This window comes from Pelodiscus sinensis, chromosome 6 (assembly GCF_052426305.1).
Source record: "Pelodiscus sinensis isolate ZL-2025 chromosome 6, ASM5242630v1, whole genome shotgun sequence".
Lineage (NCBI taxonomy): Eukaryota > Metazoa > Chordata > Testudines > Trionychidae > Pelodiscus > Pelodiscus sinensis.
In genome coordinates this window covers 37,123,360-37,146,887 of record NC_143057.1, presented here as the reverse complement: position 1 = coordinate 37,146,887, position 23,528 = coordinate 37,123,360, and the positions used below count along the sequence as shown (strand labels likewise).

Genomic DNA, 23,528 nt, shown 5'->3' with positions numbered 1-23,528 from the left:
TTTTCAACGTTTACATCTCGAAAAAGAAATGCCCGAGGGCCAAAAATAATGGTGAGTTGTCTGCTTCCGTTTGAATTACTATAAGGTAGATTAGAATTAACTTTTCTGGACTGAGTAGATGGTATTTATCAGAGGATGTCAAACATTCTGACAGAACCACATTATGAGTATGAGACACATTTCTTTATTCTCATGAAAAATTACTTGCATTAATCAATTGTTGAGACACTGAAGTTCAGCAGAAGGATATTGTCCTATAATTAGGTTTGACATTACAGATGTTTCTTTAAAGAAGAGAAAAAGTCTAGTAGTCTGTGCTTATGCCTAGAATGTTTGAGGTCTAATTCTGGTCCTCTTGCTATAGCTTTGGGAAATTCACAAAACCTCTTAGTTGGGGTACAGATATCTATCTAGCTCTGAAGAGGGCCATGAAGATAAATTAGAAAACCTGTGTTTTCTGTGTAGTGTGTACTGTGGCTAGATTATGACCCTGTGTTCAAGAATCCCACTTATCTGAAATGCAGCTTTCTCTGGAACAGAATGAACAGTGGTCATTAATACCACACAAGGATTTAGGGTCAGAGGTGGAGAGGAATAACACATCCACGAACATGAAACCAACACATACCCAGCAGACACCTCCGGCATCCATCTGCACATGGGACGCAGTCTTCAGAGGTAAGGTCCTCCACTTCACCTGTGCATTGAAGATTCCAAGTTTAGGTTTAATTCTAGTGAAATGTAGGGCCAATATTTAAAGCATTAAACTGGGATACTGATAATAAAGGTACCAATCTGGCCAGCCACTAAGGGTACCTATACTTGGAATCATTCATTTTAACTCTATGATTCTTCTCCTCCTTACATATGTGTAACTCCATTACCCTCAAGGGACTGGCTTTCAATTTACATGGATACATGTCAGGGAGAGAATCAAAACTGGAGTTTAAGGACCTTACGATTTGGTCTTATTGTATATTAAAAAATAAGATTTTTCAGCTGAAAATCTGACCCCCAGGGACAGTATTTCTACTTAGCGGGTGCTTACCTTCTCTACACTCGTGCTTCAGACACCTGTTATCATCTAGGTAATATCCTTTGAAACATTTGGTGCACTGGATGGAGTTGAGACACATCTCACATTGCTCTAAGCAAGGTAGACAGGCACTGTTCTTCTCTGAATGGTAGTAGCCTAGTGGACAGCTCTCTCTGCACTCTCCCATGTACAGGAAACGTTTTTTCCCTCTCTTGTCTGTGCAACAGAAACACAGTGGGAGAAATTGAGTAGCAGTAAAGGAGACATCATTTAGCTAAGGCAGAAAAAGTAGTGTTAACATTAAACACCAGAACTTCAGCTGATGGTCAGTCAGGGTATGTCTACACTTGCACCCTTTTTCGAGAGAGGGATGCAAATGAAGACATTTGAAATTGCAAATGAAGCCGGGATTTAAATATTCTGTGCTTCATTTGCATATTTGCATTATGGCACTATTTCGAAATACCGGATGCTGTTAAGACTCTGTTATTTCGAGAGAAAACCCTTCTCTAGAAATAACTGTGTCTTAACAGCATCTGATATTTCGAAATAGCGCCATAATATGATTATGCAAATGAAACGTGGGATATTTAAATCCCGGCTTCATTTGCAATTTCAAATGTCTTTATTTGCATCCCCCTATCGAAAGAGGGTGCAAGTGTAGACATACCCTCAGCGTAGCACAGTTGAAGTCAATGAAATTATTTCACCAGTTTGCACCAGCTGAGGATCTGAATCCAACACTTTCCACAGTTGGAAAACTGTGGCACTAAAAATTTCATAATAGTTTTTTTCAGTGCACACACCTTAGAAACACCCTCTACAATCCTCAAATATGGACAGAGATGGGTCAATGATTGGAATGGTCACCCAGAATTCTCCTCAGCGCATCTGGGTGCTACAGAAGCGGCTCCTCCCTGAACTTGGATGTTTTTCACTTAAATTTTGAGGGAAATTTGGTTCTTTTTCTATAATGGGCCCAAATTAGAATCTTCATCCTGATTACTCTGAAGCTTGAAAATTTGGATTCTGAATTACATTTAGAAGTGTAAGCTTGTCTATTTTATGCTGAAGCATCAGTGATCTCTAGTGTTTCAATGTAAAAACGGGCAGGTCCATTAGATGAAAGCCCTCCCATGTCTACTCCACAGACTCATTTCAGTAGTGAAGCCTCTTCCCTCAGGCCACCCCACTCACCTCCTGTCAGAACGTAACTTGTGAAAGCAGGTATAACTCAGGGTGCTTTGCATTGCTGTGTAGGGAGTTCTTTACAAACCACCTTACAATGCTATTTATTACTGTGCCAACTGTATTATGTTGTATCAGTATTTTTCCCATGACAATTTTGAAGCTGAAGAAAGAATCTAAACAATTATGAATGAGTAACTCTGCTACAAAGAGTTATTCGTACTCGTTTACTTTTTTGTGTGAATTTTGATTATTCATGAAAGTTGCAGAACACCCTCATACTGTGACTGTCCCCATTGTGTGTCTGCCTCTCTGGGTGTCCACAGAGATGGGAGTTCTGTATTGCTGCCCGGCACAGGGGCAGAATGGGCAGCATTGGTGTAATCTTTTTCCCACCCCACTGTCACCCTGATAAGAAAATACTTCTTATAGAGGTAAAAGTGTGGATCAGCATCTGTGCCCATTTGGTTTTAGCCTCTGGAATGAACCTGCCAATGTGGTAATTGGAATACTATAATAGTGGTTTGGTGATGTGGACATCTGTGTATCAATAACTGGACTGACACCATCAAGTCATGTAAGTCATGTATTTCACATTTGCCATGAAAGTGTCAATCAGATGCCAAAGATTTTTGGTCACTATTAACCTGGTCTGACTTTGAACTGGTTTCCTAAAAGTGAAAGGCTCCATATTTCTTTATCAGTACTCTGAGTCTGTCCATCTGTAACTGCCTTTAACTTAATTGCTTCATTAAAAAAGTTACGCAATTAATATTTGGGGATTTTTAATGGGGAAAAAAAAAACAAATGAAAAGAGAGGTTCATTGAAGATGATCTACACTTGAGAAATGTTAAGCCTGTTAAGGCAAGTGATTCAGATACATTTGTCCTTACAGCAGCCTTGTGTTGTGTTAGTACAACTTGGTAAGGCAATGGCCTATATTACATACACAGTCTGGCGGTATTAGTTAATTCAGCTCTCCTGTCAAGCTTTTGATTAATTTATGAGGGCGTAAATTTTGCCACCTCATTTAGTCATAAACAATAATTAGAAATATCAACAGGCTTATAGGTATAAATCGTGTAGCTGCATATTTCCCATTGGCCCATAGAGTTTAAATACTTCTGACAACAAAATTGTGATTTAAATAGCATCTTATCAGGAAAACAACATTCAAGAAAATATGGTGACAATGTATTTTTTGTCAGCAACTGAATATTCTTTACTTTCAAGTAACTTTTTAGACTATACCCCCACAAAGCTAACACGTGTTCATATACAGCACTTTGGGGAAATCTACCAGGCTCTACTGAAATGTCAAAGGAAAAAAAGATTTCCTTATGTCATGGAGTTCCCTGTCTTGTCTGTTTAAATATAATCTCTATGATGAAAACGTTTCTTAAGAGATTAGATTCCTTTTGTGTGGACTGTAGGAATTTCAAAGTGGGTTTTTGTACATCTGCTTTAGACTGGGTCCTGGTGATCCCATATCTCCTATTATCTACCTTGTTCTGCAATAACCGTTGTGTCCTCCTTAGCTCTGGAGAAACAGCATTTTCTGAGACTTACACATTCTCGCCTTAATAACTATTTGAAACTTACGTTTTTCACTGCTAAACAGGAGCTGAAACATACATGTGTTCCCGCCAAAGTTGGCTGAAGTTTGGACTTTGGAGTCAGATTTGAATCTATCTCTGTACTGTGCTTAAGCTAGGATACTGAAATAGAACACATACCGCCCACCAGCTCTGGCAAAGTTCTACATTGGGTTAAGAATCTGGATCTGAGCTTCATGACTTTGGCACACCGTTCACCTTTTAATATACTTTATTTCTGCCAAGCAGAGGACAGTTAGAATTAGATGGAAGCTGAAGCTATTGTGACTATTACACATGTTTCATTTAAATGAATTGTGATTACAGAGCAGATTTTTTTCTTGTCTGTGTTAGTACAAAAAGGCTGCCAAAATAGACTAGATTGCTTAATGCAGCTTTTCTATTTCCAGACTTAGGTCTTCTGTTTTATTCAACCAAAACATTTCCTTATTTTTTAATTTTATTTTTGTCTCTCTAAAGTCAGGCATAATTCAAATTATTGTCTTTGTTGGACAAATAATGAACTGACATAACAAGAATAGAATACATCTGTATTTTCAAGTGTTTTTTTTCATGCAAACTGAATTCCAAGACATTATGCAGCATTAAATCATGAAGATAGCCCCAAACAGTGGCAGATGTTCCATTGACTTCAACATGGCCATGATTTAGTCCTGAGAGTGGAGGCAAAGAGACATTAAGAGGCGAAGGAAAAAGATGTAAGAAGAAATCTTATTTACCTGTACCACAAGCAGTACATTTGTTTGGTTCACTTCCATTGCAGTCAATGCAGGTATGATGGCACAAATGGCATTGGTTGTTAAATTCAAATTTCCCTTTGGGGCACTGCAGAACACAACGTCCATCATCAAAAAATCTGTGGTGGCAGAGATAGGACAAACATACCACAATTAGATTCTATAGCTGTATTTTTAAAACAAACAAAATGTGTCCCCTCACCCAGTTATATTATTACTTATTTGCACATTGCTTTTCATTTCCCATTGATTGTATTTACAGTATTTGATAAGATAAAGTGGAAGGCCTGCGAAGCCATAAACTTCAGTCTTCAGCTTCAGATCTGAGTCTGATTTTTTTCTGCACAGAAAATGACTTTTGATCCTGTATCTTGATGCCTCTGTACCACAAGCTCTGAAATGTTCCCCATGTCTGTTAAAAGGAAGCCAAAAACACGTTTCTTTCTCAGACATTATCTGTGAAAAAAAATCTAGGCCTCTGTCAAAACTTTCTATTTGTTTTACTTTAAAGAGTTACTTTGAACTGCCCATTGGCACCAGTGGGATTATTCATAGTACATAAAGTTAAACATTTGTATAAATCTCCAAAGGATTGGGATTTTAGGGGCTCTATATGAAGATTATTGTTGAATCCTGCAAGAGTTATTGTTGACTACTTCTTATTGCTGGCTAATGACTCATGTTGTCCAAAACTTTTTTGATTGGTGTGAAGAAAGAGTGAATGTGGTAGCAACATAAGCTGGTCCTGGTTCACCTTTATTTTATATTTAATGAGTTTACTCTTAATAGGGAAAAAGATACATATTATAATGATATGGCCTTTAAGTATATATGGAGGGAGAGAGATATGAAAGAAAAAGTTGAAGAAGTGGGTTAGAAACTCAAGATGTCTTAAATACAGCTAAGAAAAATAATGGAGAGGACTCAGTGGGTACATCTACACTGCATGCTTATTTCTAAATAAGCTATTCTTGAAGAAATACTCTGAAATAGCTTATTTTGAAATAACACATCTACACTGCAGGGAAGCCTCAAAATCTAGGCAGGCTTCCCTAATGTGGATGTGCTACCTTGATTTAGAGCCCAGGAGGCACTGGGGAGTACTTATATTGAATGGCCCTAGGGAGGAGCTATTTCGAAATAGCAGCAGTGGAGCGTCCACACTATTGCTATTCCAAAATAGCTATTTTGAAATAGACATGATTCCTCGTGGAATGAGGTTTACAGAAGTTGGAATAAGGTGTCCATTATTTCAAATTTATTTCAAAATAACGGAAATGCTTTGTGGACGCTCGCATTGTTATTTCGGAATAACTGCCATTATTCTGAAATAACGCTGCTGTGTAGACGCACCTTGTATGGCCTTTTGCATTTTTGTGTTTAAGTTCTTGGCAGGACTGACATTTATATATGTGGAGTCCAATCTTGATAGGTATTTAACCTGATAATTAAGGATTGACCCCTTATTTCTCCATATTATAGCAGGAACTATGTTCCATTATCAAATCCTATTTTGTGCCCTTGTAATTTTGATTTTGGTGACAGTCAGCCAAATTTATTCTGAAGAGAAATTATTTGTGAGGACAAGTTGTCAAATGGTCGGTTAGTTTTAGTTAAAAATCATCTCAAAATTACCCAGCTTTGCAATGTCTCGAAGAGATGGGTAAATGTGGCTGTGACTGCAAAACCACTGCCATAGGGATACAAGCTGGCTAGTGTCACTCTTTTTTTTGCCTCGGACCAGTTCCAACATCTCAGTTTTGTGAAATGTGAAGAAGCCCATAGCAAAATGTTGGAAGACCATGACCAGAACATTGCCCGGACGATGAAACCAAGGGCATTTTGTGTGGCTTGGTGTATAGTTAGTGACTGTTTTGTACAGTGGGGTTGCCATGGTGACATTGCATGTCTCCCTGTCTAATGGGAGGTTCTCATTCTATGGGTCATTGAGGCCTGTGGGAGGAACAGTAAAATTCAAAGCAGGGTGCAAGTTTGTTTCCTTTTCCTGCTTCTTATCTTCTGCTAAAACAAGTTGGCACCAGGGTCATAGTCATGGGTGGGCCTGGGTGAACTGTGGCTCACCCACTTAGCATCCAGGCCCACTCATATATGAGCAGGGGTATAGTGCTGAGCAATCCAGAGTGTCCCTCAGGCGTCTGAAATCCAGGACCGAACTGTGTGCCCACCCTTCAGAAAGCTACACTCTGGCAGCTCTGCCTTGTCGTTTTCTGAGCAACCCCATGCAAGTGTCCAGCTCGGCAGGTGTCTGAGGGAATCATGGCTAGGACGAAGGTGTGGCATTGATGGAGAAGCTGAGCTAGCACAGTCTGCTATTGCCCATCCATTCAAAAGTCGGGGCTCACCCAAATTTCTACTCCTAGCTATGTTCACTCATGGGCAAATGATTCTCCAGGAGTGCCCTGGGATGCCTCCTTCGAAAAAGCTTAGGAAACAGACACACAGGATTATGGGGGAATGTTGAGAATGGGGTATTCACTGCTCTCATTTTCACAAGACTTCTGACAGGAAAAGGAAAAGATTCCTACTGTAGAAAATCATCTCTGCTGAATTTTAGTCTGTATTACAGTACCCTTCATTACTCACTTCAGTGTGAACCACTTAGAACTATAGGATCCTGGAGACTGAGACTTAAATAAGTCTATTTCCAATACATTACAAATAGTATCCACTGGTGATTCCTGATCCCCCCACATCCTCCTCCCCCCTTAGTTTCCATTCGGAGTTTTCCTTTATCTATTTTTATTTTTGTTGTTTTTTTATTTTTGGATTTTCTTAGTAGCTCTGTTATGATGGACCAAAGGGGGAGGGGAGGAAACCTGACTCTCTTTGGAAGCTCTAGTTGTAGCTAGAAGAGCAAAAACTGGTGAGGGACTTGTTATAGTGAAATAATAGCTTTGGCACAGAACTCCCCTCTTCTCCAGCTGTATAATGTAGTGTGACCTGTGTAAGGAAAAGTACGCTGCAAATGACCAATGTGTATATTATAGGATCCCAAATTTTTTTGACAGAGATGGAAGAAATGTCCGGCCCTTTGGCTCCACACAAGACTGATAAATTGTGCTTGAAGTTTAATAGGAGGCAGCTATAACTGGTTATTATCATAGCAACTCTCCCAAAGGCCATGGAGACTCAAGAAAGAGAGGAGCTTGATCATTACAAACTGGAACAAATTTGTGTAATTTGTTATAATTAGATCACCTTGTACCTTTTGTCATAGAACAATAAACAAACCTCCCCTCCACACAAGTCCATGATAAAATAACACAGAGGTTCCAATTTATCACAGGGTAGCATTGAACCTCAGCTCTGAGCCTGTCTGGCCAGACACACTGGGCTAAATTAACCCATATGTAACCCACCTAAAGGCAGTAGAGTTGCTTTAAGGATGAATTAGCCCTGTACCCTCACTGGGCCATTCTTGTTATTTTAGAGGACTTAGCATAAAAACTGTTCTAAATTGTATGCGTACTTGTTTATTGGTGTGTTCTTACGGCATGGAAAAAACATATAGGACCTGATTCTGATCTCACATCAATGTAAACATAGAGTAACTCCACCAAAATCAGTGCAAGTATGCCAGAGTAAAACTAATGTGACTGCAGAAGGCTACCACTTCCCTAGTGGAAGAACATGGGATTTAAGACAAGAGGCTACAATAGCTCCCTTGTCTGTGTATATATAGCACAGGGTGACCCTGAACTGCAGAATTCCTATTAGATTAGAACTTTCCTAAAATGTGAGCAGTGATTCAGATTGGGATTTAGTGCCCTTATAAGGAAGTACTTAGATATATTTTAAATAAATATTTATGTCGCAGTTAGACAATAATCCCTTCAGGATCAGTGTGGTAACTGATATCGTGCCAGGTTACCATATAAATCAATTTAATGGATGGAAAACCATTTCAACTGTAGCAAGTTGAAAATTGAGCATCTGAAGATACGTCTACATTGCAGTTGGACACCCGCGTCTGACCTGTGCCAGCTGACTTGGGCTTGTGAGGATCGGGCTGAAGGGCTGTTCAATTGTGGTATAAATGTTTGGGCTCTGACTGGAGCTGGCTCTGGGACCCACCTCCTTTTCCCCCTTTCCTCCCTCTAGGTCCTAGGTCAGGTTTTAAATTGCAGCATAGACATATCCCAATGTCACTGATCAGTGTCAACCTGTGTTTTTTGTGGCATGCTACAACCAACAATTATGGTTTGCATGTATGTCATTCAGGGTTAGTTGATTTCATTTATTTAAGGAAAAAGAATTTCAGCCTGCAGGACCCTGGTCATGAGCTAGTTACCTGTGCTAGCATGTGCTCTCAATTCTGTGACCTTTGTTCTCCTTCTTCCTTGCTCTGATTTGTCTCATACTCACTTGATTCACCCAATCTGGTTAATCACAGTCTATACATGTGTTTGTACATCACTTAGTTTGGTGGGTCCCTAATCCTGACTGAGTTTTCTACTTGCTATCACAGTGTAAATAAATAACAACAGTGACATACCTTGTGGCTGCACAGCCGATACAGTCATTCTGAGTTGGCCCCGTGCACTTATAACAGGATGCTTCGCAGAACTGACACTGATCCACATGGTCAGCATATTCCCCTGGTAAAAAAAACCAATCGTTTACTTAAGACCCACTGATCAAACAGAAAGCTTTGCTCAATATGCTGCTAATCTAGAAGTATTAGACAGCAAAGTTGATTTGAATTTATGAAACTGGCAGTTCTCAATTGAGTCAACAGGGAAGCAACTACTTGTACCCTGGGTACTGGAGCACTGTGTCTTTTGGAACAATGAACACAATGACTTGTTTTCTTTGTGTCTGCATGAGTCTTACAAAGAATGCCTGTTAGTGGTGGAGTTAGCTCAGCTCCTATGGGCTCATCCAAGAGCTGCAGGGGGACTCTATTCTGGTTTACCTTACAGAGATAGATAAAACACACTGCATGAATAGAGCCCTGCACAGGTACAAAATTTGTATCTGCATCCATATCCACAAAAATGAGCCATGGGTATTGCATTTGTGGACGTGGATACCTGCGACTGTAAAGTGGGTATCTGTGCATTTGCAGGGATCTATACATGAAGGGTGACACTGTCTCCACTCCAGTTGTGTTTGGGATGCGTGGGGAGTGAGTCCAAGTAACAGATAAGATTTTGAAACAGTTCAGGTGCAGTACGCTGTACTGTTTGGCAACCATATCATAGAATCATAGAATCATAGAATGATAGGACTGGAAGGGACCTCGAGAGGTCATCGAGTCCAGCCCCCCGCCCTCAAGGCAGGATCAAGCTCCGTCTACACCATCCCTGACAGATGTCTATCTAACCTGTTCTTAAATATCTCCAGAGAGGGAGATTCCACCACCTCCCTTGGCAATTTATTCCAATATTTGACCACCCTGACAGTTAGGAATTTTTTCCTAATGTCCAATCTAAACCTCCCCTGCTGCACTTTAAGCCCATTACTCCTTGTCCTGTCCTCAGAAACCAAGAGGAACAAATTTTCGCCTTCCTCCTTGTGACACCCTTTTAGATATTTGAAAACCGCTATCATGTCCCCCCTTAATCTTCTTTTTTCCAAACTAAACAAGCCCAGTTCATGAAGCCTGGCTTCATAGGTCATGTTCTCTAATCATTCTTGTCGCTCTTCTCTGTACCCTTTCCAATTTCTCCACATCTTTCTTGAAATGTGGCGCCCAGAACTGGACACAGTACTCCAGCTGAGGCCTAACTAGTGCAGAGTAGAGCGGCAGAATGACTTCACGAGTTTTGCTTACAACACACCTGTTGACACAATATACATTACAGCCATTCAGCTGCCTGTCTGCCTTGATATCCAAGGATTTCTAACATGTTAACTAATGTAGTATCTTTGGTACCAAATATAAAAGGCAAACCTCAAGCAACTAAATGCATCTAGAATTGATTGTGTATGGCTTATCATTCCTGGAGATAACCACAAATAAAGTAATTTCTTCTGAAATTGGGATTTGATTCTGATTTTACTTAGCTTATTTTGCCATAGTGTAAATCCATCGATTTTTATAATTAGTTCTTATAGTGCTTTTCATTGGCAGATTTCAATGAAGTCATTTCTGACTTTCACTAGCGTGAGATCAGACAGAGTCCTCTTGAGTTTCCCATGTTTACTATCATCATTCAGAAATGTGGCATGCAACATATTTTATGCTATTTTATCTCTTTAGCACAAACATATTAAAGTGGTTGCAGAAAGATGCCACCTCTATAGGAGCCATTAATAATCTGCAAGGAGGCTGAGGTGCCTTACACAGAATTCTTACATTGCCAGTTTCCAAGCCAAGGTGTATGTTGAGATCATATTTGTAACATGTCACTAGAGAAATCCTAGGCCACATTTTAACTCCTAGGCAGCCAGGGAGGGGGTTTCTAAAAGCTAAAGCTTGGACCAGCTCCAAATCAAGAGGACACAAAGGTCCTTTTTGTCTCCCTTACCTCTCTTCTTGGACTCTTCCTTCTGTGCTGTACTTCTTGGAGATCTACACTTGCTTAGGGAGGTAGACACCTGATTACCTTTCAAAGTAAAGAGACCTAGGTGTTGCAGAACTTTCAGTGACTTTGAAAAGCTCATCCTGAATGTGCAGGGCGACTGTAGCTGCTGCTGTGATGTTGTAATACATGACAGTCCTTTTATGTATTGGGTGCTCATTAAAACACGGTTACCTTGCTGCATATCTATGCTCCCTATAACTTTTAGAGCAGATCGAGCTATTTGACAAGTGACATGTCAGCTGTGTCTGTATTAAGCACTGTGAGGGGACAGTGAATCTATCCATTGAACAGTTTTATAAGGCATTAGATTAAATAAATGTGTTATTTGCTTACCAGGTAATCTATTGTAGTCAAGTATAGATATTTGACTGAATTTATTATCTGCTGCTTCATTCTTTAGCAACTGATTTAGTGGAATCTGAGCTCTGAGCAGTAAGCTCTGGGAGGCAAATGAAGCCTGCAAATTCTGTGGCTACCCCTAGAATTCTTCCCACTTGCATTGCTGCCTTGAAACTTAGGCTGTGTGTGTGCATTGTGAGACGTAGGACACAGAAGAGTAGAGTGTCTTTTGATTTTGGCTGTCTTAGTTTTGCTGACTCCTACATGGGCAGGGAGGTTGGCTGTGTGAAAGAGCTTTATTGGGTGAATGGAAATGAGGCAGAAAAGTTATTATGTTAAATTATTCTGGGGAACCTTTAATGCACACCAGCAGCCTCTACATGGACTACCATACCATATAGAGCACTGTTTCTTAAACTTTTTGAGACCACGGAACCCCAAACAATAATATGTTTTATGCAGAACATCTATGAAAATTTTCTTTAAAAAAAAGTGTTGTCAGACCAAAAAAGACAAAAACAAAGTAGTAACAAAAACAAAGAAGAGGTCCCAGCACACCTGCGAGGAGTTCATGGAACACCAGTGTTCTGTGGAACATAGATGTAGACAAGCCATAAAATAATGTTAAGATACATCTATCTATTCCATCTTACTCCAGTTATATTCAGATTTCTCATTCAATTTTATATATAGGAGAAATCACTATGACTTATGACCTAACACTCTCCTCATCATAAGTAAGGATGGCAGAGATATATAAAATCTCCCAGACAGCAAGATCTCTATCCATGAGTAATTATGGAGACAGGTTTTACAAAGTCTGTGGAATCTTTTTTAATTCTCTGTTAAAAATATATTGTTTTTGCAAATACAGGCAGTCCCCGACTTACGCGGATCCGACTTACGTCGGATCCGCACTTACGAACGGGGCTTTCTCGCCCCGGAGGTCGAGGTAGCGGATTGCTACCTGCGAGCTCTGGGGCGAGAGAGCCCCGTTCGTAAGCTGCTCTGGTGCCCCTGGTCTGCTGGAGACCGTCTCCAGCAGACCAGGGGCACCGGGTGGGTTCCCGCGCTTCTGAGGCTTTGCCAGAGCAAAGCCTCAGAAGCGCGGGAACCCGCCGCTGCTGCCACTTCAGTCCGGGTGCCTGTGGTCTGCTGGGGATGGTCCCCAGCAGACCACAGGCACCGGGACTGAAGCGGCAGCAGCGGCGGTTCCCCGCGCTTCTGAGGCTTTGCTCTAGCAAAGCCTCAGAAGCGCGGGAATCCACCCGGTGCCCCTGGACTGGAGCGGACTGGACCCGGCAAAGCCTCAGAAGCAAAGCCTCAAAAGCAAAGCCTCAGAGGCGCAGCACCCCGCTGCCGCTGCGGCTCTGATCCTGGTGTCCCTGGTCTGCTGGGGGGGGGGGGCGCGGCTAGTGTGCCCCCCCCCCAGCAGACCGGGCTTTTGTTTTGGACCCTGGAGCAGAGCAGCTGGGGCGCTGCCGATTGGTCCTGCAGCGCCGCTCTGGGCACAACTGGACCAACCCGGCAGCACCCCAGCTGCTCTGCCCCAGGTCCTGATTCAGCCGCTGCTGGTCAGTTTCAGCAGTGGCTGAATCAGGACGCCTGGGGCAGAGCAGCTGGGGTGCTGCTGGGTTGGTCCAGTAGCGCTGAGGAGCCGTGCTACTGGAGCAACCCAGCAGCACCCCAGCTGCTCTGCCCCAGGCGTCCCCAAGTCAGCCGCTGCTGAAACTGACCAGCGCTGACTACAGGAAGCCCGAGGCAGAGTTGCTCTGCCCCAGGCTTCCTGGAATCAGCGCTGATCAGTTTCAGCAGCAGCTGACTTGGGGAAGCTTGGGGTTCTTAAGTTGAATCTGTATGTAAGTCAGAACTGGCGGTCAGTTTCAGCAGCGGCTGAATCTGGACGCCAGTTCCGACTTACATACAGATTCAACTTAAGAACAAACCTACAGTCCCTATCTTTTACGTAACCCGGGGACTGCCTGTAGTCTGGTATTTACAGGAATTACTGGCATATTTTTGGCTCTCTCCCTCTTTTTCAGCAGTGAAAAAATATTGAGGCTTTTTATTGTCTGTATGTTATACATACCCTTGAAAAGCAAAACAACTCTTCCTTTGCTTATAAGCACCTTTTTTTTTTTTTTTTTTTTTTTTTGCAAGTCTCGGCAGTAACCAATATATTTAGGTGTCTTTGCATGTGAGTACATACGTACGTTCATAGAATTTATGTAATAACATGCACATAGTGCTTCCCAGCCATAGATCTCAAAGGGCATTTAGCATATTTATGTGTACCTATTTGTATTTGTATCGATCTGTTTACATAAACTCTGTAGAATTAGGTAGGTGAGATCTTCAGCTAGCATTGATTGCCATAGATCCACTGAACTCAGCTGATATCTGTTGATTTACAGCAGCTGAGGCTCTGGCTCATAAATGTATATCATATAAGGGGGTGATAAAGATGTAGTAAATTGCCTATTTGATATGTATTCAGTTCAAGTTTGTGCATTCACACTTGTGTAACAAATAAAATTTGTCCTTAATTAATTAGTCCTCACTTCACCCTGAAAGTACTGTGAAGCTTTTACAGAGAGCAAGTGGGCATAGATAGGTTATATGATTTGCTCTAGATCAAATAAAAGAGCAGGAATTAAAACCTTCATCTCTGGACTTCACTATTACGTGTAAAGGCATTATGAGAACATCAGTACAAAAAGCTCTTTTGGAATATGGCATATAAACAGAAACTTGATATAAAAAATAACCATGTCTCAGAGGGCCAGGTTCTGCCTTCTGTGAATGTTATGTGAAATTTGTAAGCACAATGTTTGATACTATAAAATAACGAGGCAATACTAGAATAGGTTAGACTGCTGCAAATTCGACATTGAAGGTTCTGAGGGATCATTGCTTGGGGAGTGAGCTTGCAAGTTCCCATGGTTGTAAAGTCCCTCAGTAGAATGTTATCCTTGTATTAAATCAGTTTGTAACTATTATTGTTGTTCTGGTTGTAGTTTATATTCTGAAAGCTTTTTTTGTTTGTTTGTTTCTTCATCTCTGTTAAATTCACTTTGGCACTAGTGCTAGACTTTGTATCCTGGACCATATCGTTTGGCCTGGAGCCACTAATTCATACATCTCAGATGCCCACATCCAGACTACAGTATTCCCATCCAGCATAAGCAATGAGTTTTAAAAGGCCTATGTTGTTTCTTTACTTCCTCCATCTGACATATCGTAGTTCATTTTAGCTGCCCTGGATTAGGGCCAGTTTTTGCTAGCTTCATACTGAATTTTCAGCCTTGTAAAACACATTATTATAAAGATGCACACCAGAAATTGCCTATGTTCTGGGCCTCCGATTTCACAAGTCACAGGTATGGTTGTAGAGCTGCTATTAAACATTAAGACAGTGCATTTTCTTCTGTGGAAATTAAAATAGTTAATGCTGAAATGTAGCTAGAAAGAACATTTTAAAACTGTCCTACCGAACTATTTGTTGACTTGAAATTCTTGCTTAGGGCTAAAAACTCCTTAACGAGGGTAGTTAGCTGACACTTGCAAAGCCTGCATTCTTTTACTTTATTCTACAAGATATCCATGCAATGTATGTAATTGGGAAATAACAGTAGATCATTTTAAATAGTAATTGTACCATCTTTACTTCACTGTACCTCATTTCAGAGATCACTGTTTTTTAGTCCCAAAACATATGTCTACACTGCAATTAAATACTTGTGGCTGGCTTGTGTCAGCTGATTTGGACTGTGTGGAGCTGTACAATTGCAGTGTAGATGTTCAGATTTGGACTGGAGCGCGAGCTCTAGGACCCTGAGAGGTGCGAGAGCCTTAGAGCTCAGGCTCTGGTATGAGACCAAATGTCTACACTGAAATTTTACAGCCCCATTACCTGAACTAGTGGACACAGGCCAGCCCTGAGATTTAATTGCAGTGTAAACATGCTCAAAGTTACCTGTGTTCCACACAAACTGGGTCTTCCCCTGAACTATCATTTGTATTGTTGAAAATTATTTACATTATCACAATAAAACCATAAAACTGAGCTTACAACAGGAATTAGTTCTACCAAAGGCATGAAACCCTCTGTAAGTTTCCCGCATAAATAATGATTTGTGTCTCCTATATGGGATCTTTAGCATACACTGCATTTAACATTTGGATTTTGGCAGGTTCAAAGTATGTCTGTAATTGTTTGTAGTGTTGTTATTCTTAATAATAAGCACAACAGTAAGTATTATGAATAATAATACTAAGCTCTTATATAGCACTTTTCAAAATTAGACTGCAAAGTGCTTTAAACATGGAGGACAAGCTATTATATACTTTTTTGCAGTTGGGAAAACTGAAGAATGGGCAAGGTCACCCAGCAAGATCATGGCAGATTTGGGCATTAGAACCTGGTCTCTTGAGCAATGTTCCCTCTAACGTTTTCCATTCATTCACAGAATACATTTTGTTATGTGCGCCAAGTCGTGCTGATGTGCACCACCACTAGAAACACATTCTGACAGCTGTGTGGCTGTGGGCAGTCTGGTAATCAGCGGGGTAGCATTTGAATCTCTCCTGGGTGAATCTCTCCTGAGCCCCAGGTCAATGCTAATCAGCATGTAAAAACTATTTTTTTTTAGATTGTCTTGTATAAATTATTTTGATTGCTATTATTTTATTAATATTTACCACCAGTATGGGTAGGGTTGAAACATACACAATATTCCATAGCCCCTGCCCAAAGGAACCTTTAATATCAATAGACAACACAAAATGCAGTGGGAGGTCGAAAGTACAATGCTAATTTAGTGTCTGATTTTGAAAGATGGTGACAACTGCCCCCAAAGTCATCCTGGCTAGGCATTTATCCAGGCTTTCTCACCATAATATTGCGGCACCTGACAATCTTTAAATATTTTTATTCTCACAACCCCTTTTTGGGGTTTGGAGATATTGTATCCAGCATTACAGATGGGGAACTAGAGTGATTAAGTGAACGGCCCACAGTCATACAGGCAACCTGTGGTTAACTTCAAAACTGACCCCTTCTGGTGTCTTCTGTGTTCCAATCTACTGTTATATCCACCAGACCATCTTCCCCCACCATCACTAGGAGTGGAGAGCACATCACACCCGGAGGTGGTTGGCATTTTACAGAGTTGGGCCCTTTGAGCAATTTTATTAAAAAAAATAAAAATAAAAGACCAAAGACTTAGTGGCAGCAGCTTTGTTGCCGGATGCAGGACTCAGCATTCGGGAGCTCTGAGGATGAGAATGAATTTGAAAAAAGGGGAGTTAAACGCCAGAAGGACCATTTAGATCAACTAGCTTGACCTCTTGTATGTCACATGCCATTAAATTTCATTTTGTTACTCTGTAATTGTACCTGATTACTTGTGTTTGGCTATAGCATCCACTTTTGATCTGGAGACAGCAAGAGCTGAGAATCGAGCACTTCTATCAGTCTGTTCTCATGGTTAATCACCCTCACTATTAAAAATGTGTGCCGAATTTCTAAACTGAATTGGTCTGGGTTCTGCTTCGTACCATTGGCACTTGTCGTGCTGCTATTTGCTAGATTAACGAGACATATTTAGAACCCAATATTTTTCTTCTTCTGTTGGTACTTGTACAGTGTAATCAAGTTGCATTGTGAATGTCTACATGGCATCTGTTGCACTGGGAGTTGGGGAAAATGGTCAGGGTGTAGAGGGAAGGGTGCACAGTTCTAAGTGAGGGATTCTTAAGTCTTCAAGCTTTGGGGTAAATTTTTGAATGTGCTTATGTGGCTGCCTTGTTTTCAAAAGTGACTTAGGCACCAAGTTCCACTGACGTTCAGTAAATCTGAAAAAAAAAATGGAACTTCAGCTCCTAATTCTCTAAGGTGTTTTTGAATATTTGATACAATCGTTCTTGGAGGCCAGAACAGACCAGGGATTCCCTTCCCTCCCCATAGATGTTATGTGCAGAGTTTGATGTGGTGATTATAGGATGTTAGCTTCTATGATGAGGTAATTGGCTCTGTGGATATAGGAAAGTCAGTGGATGTGCTATACCTTGACTTTAGCAAAGTTTTTGATACGGTCTCCCACAATATTCTTGCCAGTAAGCTAAGGGAATATGGATTGGATAAATGGACTGTAAGATTCATAGAAAGCTGGCTAGACTGGCAGACCCAACGGGTAGTGATCAACGTCTCGATGTCAGGTTAGTGGTCGGTTTCTAGTGGAGTGCCCCAAGGATCTGTTTTAGGACCGATTTTGTTCAACATCTTTATTAATGATCTGGACGAGGGGATGGATTGCACCCTCAGCAAGTTCTCAGATGACACTAAATTAGGGGGAGAGGTAGATATGCTGGAGGGCAGGGATAGGGTCCAGAGTGACCTGGACAGATTAGAGCATTGGGCTGCAAGAAATCTGATGAGGTTCAACAAGGACAAGTATAGAGTCCTGCACTTGGGACAGAAGAATCCCAAGCAGTGTTACAGGCTGGGGACTGACTGGCTAAGTAGCAGTTCTAAAGAAAAGGACATGGGGATTACTGTGGATGAGAAGCTGGGTATGAGTCAACAATGCGCCCTTGTAGCCAAGAGGGATAATGGCATATTAGGGTGCATTAGGAGGAGTATTGCCAATAGATCCAGAGAAGTGATTATTCCCCTTTATTCGGCTCTGGTGAGGCCACATCTGGAGTATTGTGTCCACTTCTGGGCCCCCCACTATAGAAAGAATGTGGATGTATTGGAGAAGGTTCAGCAGAGGGCGACAAAATGATAAGGGGGCTGGAGCGTGACCTGTGAGGAGAGGCTGAGGGAATTGGGTTTGTTTAGTCTGCAGAAGAGAAGAGTGAATTTGACAGCAGCCTTCAACTTCCTGAAGAGAGGTTCCAGAGAGAATGGCAAAAGGCTGTTCACAGTAGTGACAGATGGCAGAACAAGGAGCAGTGGTCTCAAGTTATAGTGGAAGAGGTCTAGGTTGGATATTAGGAAAAACTATTTCACTAGAAGGGTGGTAAAGCATTAGAATGGGTTACCTAGGGAAGTGGTGGAATCTCCATTCATAGAGGTTTTTAAGTCTTGGCTTGACAAAGCCCTGACTGGGTTGATTTAGTTGGGATTGGTCCTGCCTTGGGCAGGGGGCTGGACTTGATGATCTCCTGAGGTCTCTTCCAGCTCTATGATTCTATGATGTTAAGGTCTTTGGTTGCAGGATTAGCAGAGATCACATAATGCTTCCAGCTAGACTGGAAGCATGACATAAAAAAGAAAGGCATCTAGCTTTGTCAACTATAACTAGCACAAATTTCTAATCTTGTTTCCTTTCAATAAAACCATTTATACCTGCTGTATCTGTCCCTTTACAAAACAGCCTGGTATTGGTGCCGTATTCTACTGGCCAGTGTGACTTTTGATAGTCAGTCCTTCCTCCAAAGACCTCAGATATTTGCTATAATTTTTTTTAAATCAGTTTTTAAACCATCATTTGTAATAATTAGGCCTGTCAACTGATGTGCGTTAATGCCTACAATTAACGCAGGGCAGGGTTAATGTGTTAATTTTTGTAATGCATTAATCACAGGCGTTAATGCTGCACTGCCCCATTGAAGTGCCGTGCCAGCACCTCACAGGGGCAGTGCATTAGGACCCTGGGATCAGCTGGAGTTCCCAGCTGACCCTGGCTCCGTGCAATGCAACGTAGAGATGGGGATCAGCTAGGCACGCCACCTGATCCCAGGCTCCTAATGGGCTGTCTCTTTGAGGTGTTGGGGGTGACGTTTACAAAAGGGCAGCTCGACATAGAGCCCAGGGTCAGCTGGAATGCCCAGCTGATCCCCGGCTCTGTGTTGAGCTGTCCCTTGGAAACGCTGCCTCAGAGCTTCAAAGACGCAGCACTGCGCGAAGCCTGGGGTCAGCTGGGGACTCCAGCTGATCCTGGCCTCTGCTTTCCGCTATCCCTTTGAAGTGCCACTCTGGTGCCTCAAAGGAGCAGAACATTAGGAGCCTGTGATCAGCTGAAGTCCCCAGCTGACCCCAGCTCTGTATAGTGCCGTCCCTTTGAAGCGCCAGAGTGGCACTTCAAAGGGGGCAGCGCTGCACGGAGGCCAGGATCAGCTGGGGACTCCAGCTGATACTGGGCTCCTGTGGCGCTGCCCCTTGGGAAATGCTGCTGCTGTGTTTCAAAGGAGCAGCTGCACTGAGCCTGTGGTCAGCCGAATACTCCAGCTGATCCTGGGCTTCCGTCTTTGAAGCACCACCGCAGTGTTTCAGAGGGGCAACGCACGCGATTAATTGCACAATTAATCACGATTAATTTTTTAATAGCTTGACAGCCCTAGTAATAACAACTCAGAATGTATTTTCCTCCATTATGTAAGCACATCCATCTGTTACTTGAGAGGAGTCTTCAGCTACTGCTAATGCCAGTGAAAAGTGGGTTAGAGAGAGTAAGAAGAACCTCATGTTACTGTCCAACACTCCCATGGTGATCGCACACAGGGCAAATGTGTTGGTCACTACCACCAACAGAGGAGATGTCCCTGTGTAGAGCTAAGAGGGGTTTCAACTGATTCTTTCAACTGTGTTTTTTGGTGTGAGTTAGCAGAGTCAGGCGCAGAGATCTGTTGGAGCTCACATACTATGGTGATGGAGGGATGGATGATGGATAACTCTTACCAAATTTTACTGCTTCATTTACAGATTGTATTGGGACATTCCCTAGTTGTCAGTTCTCACTAGCTGTTCCTTATAATGGTAGAGTGCTTCTGCTCCTGCTCAATGGGTGGCTGACAAAGCTAAAGGAGGTTGGAATGGATCCACATGTCGGTTATTGTCCCTCTTACATGACTGGCTTCTAAAAGGAAAGAAACCATGAATGGTTTTGGCCAATGGGTGATTAAGGTTCTCCAAACAGGTGGATAGAAACTTGAGATAATTCAACTGCATAGAGCATTTCCAACAAACAAGCATTGCTATCAATAATAGGTGTGATCTTATATGTATGCTGCTTTTACAGTAATACTGTATATACATTTTGTATATCTGCAAAATGGAAGAAAAGCGTTGCTCCATAGAGCAAGGTGGAAAAAGCCTAGCTCTGGATAACTATATATTCCCCTCAAATCTGAGATTAAGATCTTTGGGACAATCCTTGATGGCTGATGCATCTAGGAGCAACTATACTTGGTATCAAAACTCCAGAATAAAAATTAAAGACAGCGGGATTTGGTTATTTGTGACCTCATTCAATTTTTTAATAATTAAGGCTAGAGTGTAGTATCATTTTGCAACATGGTTGCATCCAACAGTATACAAATATTATTTGGAGATCAGACCATGTTTCCAAACTACCACCGCCACCAAAGGAAGTAAAAGTTGGACATTTTAAAAAGAATTTTCTGATGTCACTATATTTTTAAAAATGTTGTTGGTAGCATAGACCCTTCCCCCACCTCAGTATTTCTATCATGTAAACAGGACAGAACCACATCTTTGCCCAAATTGCAGTCCCAAATTACTCAAAGGATATCAATGCTTGCCAAAGTTCATCTCCATCTGCAGTATGTTTTAACCATATAGAGTATTAGCATACAAGGGAACTTGAAATCGGTAGTGCAGCAACTGGTGACAAAAGTTGCTGTGCTTGTATTATCAACAACTGCTGTCCCTGTAACAGGGCCCCAGATAGAATGATCATTTTACTTGTTTCATTGGATTAGGTAATTTTTGCCAAAGCATTCGATTTATCACCTAATCTAGTGAAATACTGCCATGTGATCATGGCTTTTTAGATGCCACCATGGATGGATAGAAGATGCCTCAAAGTAATGTTTCCAGGATGGCATTTCTACTGGGGATGTAAAAAAGATTTAAAAACAGCAATCATATAACTGTTAAAAATCCCAGTGGTTACACTGTTTTTGGGATGTATGGCTGAGTGGGGCTAGTAAGGGAAGGATGGTGAGGGGTTGCCCTGCGCCTCCTGGAAAGCCAGCTGCCACCTCTAACTGCTAGCTCTGCAGGATAAGGCTTACTCCGCAGATCCACAATATGGGGCCAACAGGGGAGCCAATGCGAGCCAGAAGTCGGTTTATAAACCAGCTCCCAGCACACACCAACTGCTGTCTTGTGCTGCAGGCTTTTGTACTGCAGAACCTGCAGTGCAGGGCAACAATTTGACACCTGGGAGTGGGATCAGCAGCTGGAAGCTGGTACAACAAAACATCATTACAAATGGTCTGGGAAGCTGAGCTGAAGCATGGGTTGAAACAGTGATTCGTAGCATAGCTTCAAATATTCTGTGGGCTGGGTTTACGGGTATTAACAGGGGAGTATGTAATTTTGGACATGAATATTAATTTTTCCGGCTTTTGTTTCAGTAACTTCAGAAGCATGTCTCTTGCTAGCAGACTTTGTCCTTGAAAGATGCACCACACATAGATTAGTTGCAATTTGGTTTGCCCATCCTTGAATATGCAAACCAAATTGCAACCAGTCTATGCATGGTGCATCTATGCATGGTGGCCCTTAATGTAGCCACCAGCAGCAATGGGTAGTGCTGTGGGCAGGTCAGAGGCAAACTGAAAGGGAAAGTATGCACAATGTTGTTTAGATTGCAACGAAAGCTCACTACAGAGTCGAGATCCAGTGAATCGTCAATTCTTTTGTCAAGCTTACATGATGGAACTATTAATTTTCCTTTGGGTAAACATTTTAAACTAGTCAGTGTTCTGTTTTCTCTCAGACCAAGTGGAAATACAGATGGTTAATAAGCCTATTAACCACTGATGCTTCCGTAGAGGATGTTGTGAAGGCCAAGGCTATAACAGAGTTCAGAAAAGACCTAGATAATAAGTTCAAGGAGGATAGGTCCCTCAGTGGCTATTAGCCAGGTTGGGCAGGGATAGTGTCCCCAGCATTTGTTTGATAGAAGCTGGGAATGGGTGACAGAGAATGGCTCATTTGAGGACTACCTGTTCTGTTCATTCCCTCTGGGGCATCTGTCAATGGCCACTGTCGGAAGACAGGATAAAGGGCAGCAGCTGTGCGTACTGGGATGCTGCTTGCTTATCTTCCCATTCTCAGACTAGGAGGGAGTGAGGGGAAGTACACTGCTTCTGTGCATGCCTCACTCCTGGCTGGTGAAGAGAGGGGGCAGAGGAGTAATTCATGAAATCTGTGTACTTTCTCCTTGCGTCCTACATCAGAATGGCCATACGGGGTCAGACCAAAGTTCCATCTAGCCCAGTATCCTGTCTTCTGACAGTGGCCAATGCTAGATTTCCTAGAGCAGTGGTTCTCAATCTTTTCAAGCATATGGGCCCCTTTTCAATCTATTAAAATTTCACAGAACCCCCCCAACATTTTATTACTTGATAATCATTTGAAATGTCTAATAGTTCATGAAGTCGAAGAGTGGAAATTTGGAAGGGTGGGGGGGCAAGGGCGGAACTTTGGGAGCGCGGGGGAACAGCAGCATGATCCTTACTTTTACATTTCTGCGGACCCCTAGAGGTCTGTGGACCACAGGCTGGGAACCCTAGAGAGAGTGAACAGAAACAGGTAACCATTGAGTGATCCCCCTCCTGTCATCCATTTCCAGCCCCTGACAAACAGAGGCTACGGACACCATTCCTACTCAGTCTGGCTAATAATTAGTGATGAACCTTAACTCTGTGAATTCTCCCTGACAGAGGAATGAGAAGAAAGCAAGCAGTGTTCAAAATGGCACCCTTAGATCTGAGCCAATATGGCCATTCTTAGGTTTTTATATTCCCTGTCACCATTAAGTAGAGAATTGGAGTATGCTTTGTGATGGAAAGGCGTTGTTTGCTTTGAAATGTGATGTTGTTTTTCCATAAAACCTTCACAAAATCCATCTTTACACTCTGGAAAGATGGCAATAAATCAATAATTTTGAATGGGGCATTGATCAATACCCAACCATTGCCAACTCTGGCACAGTCCACGAGACACTCAAAAAAGACATGAAACAAAAATACGACCCCTAACAGTACATGAAGGTGCGGCATTTGCTGCTGAATGAAAAG

At 41.9% G+C, this 23,528-nt stretch overlaps 1 protein-coding gene and 1 long non-coding RNA gene across 4 annotated transcripts in view; one reads left to right on the top strand and one right to left on the bottom strand.

The window, feature by feature from the left end:
- Window positions 1–23,528, bottom strand: part of PCSK5 (proprotein convertase subtilisin/kexin type 5) — a 336,184-nt gene that overhangs the window by 52,933 nt on the left and 259,723 nt on the right. For both annotated transcript variants that reach the window (XM_075931728.2, XM_025178860.3), the window contains 4 exons: window positions 9,095–9,197; window positions 4,561–4,697; window positions 1,049–1,252; window positions 629–697 (listed from right to left, as the gene is read on the bottom strand). In XM_075931728.2, the coding sequence (XP_075787843.2) occupies window positions 629–697; window positions 1,049–1,252; window positions 4,561–4,697; window positions 9,095–9,197 (513 nt within the window). The remainder of the gene's footprint in view (window positions 1–628; window positions 698–1,048; window positions 1,253–4,560; window positions 4,698–9,094; window positions 9,198–23,528) is intronic.
- The window catches only part of LOC142829846 (uncharacterized), a 57,177-nt gene that overhangs the window by 29,597 nt on the left and 4,052 nt on the right, over window positions 1–23,528 (top strand). Inside the window, exon 3 of one of the 2 annotated variants that reach the window (XR_012904694.1) lies at window positions 540–678. The exons of the other annotated variant lie outside the window; for it this stretch is intronic. This is a non-coding gene — a long non-coding RNA (uncharacterized LOC142829846). The remainder of the gene's footprint in view (window positions 1–539; window positions 679–23,528) is intronic. 2 annotated transcript variants of the gene reach the window in all.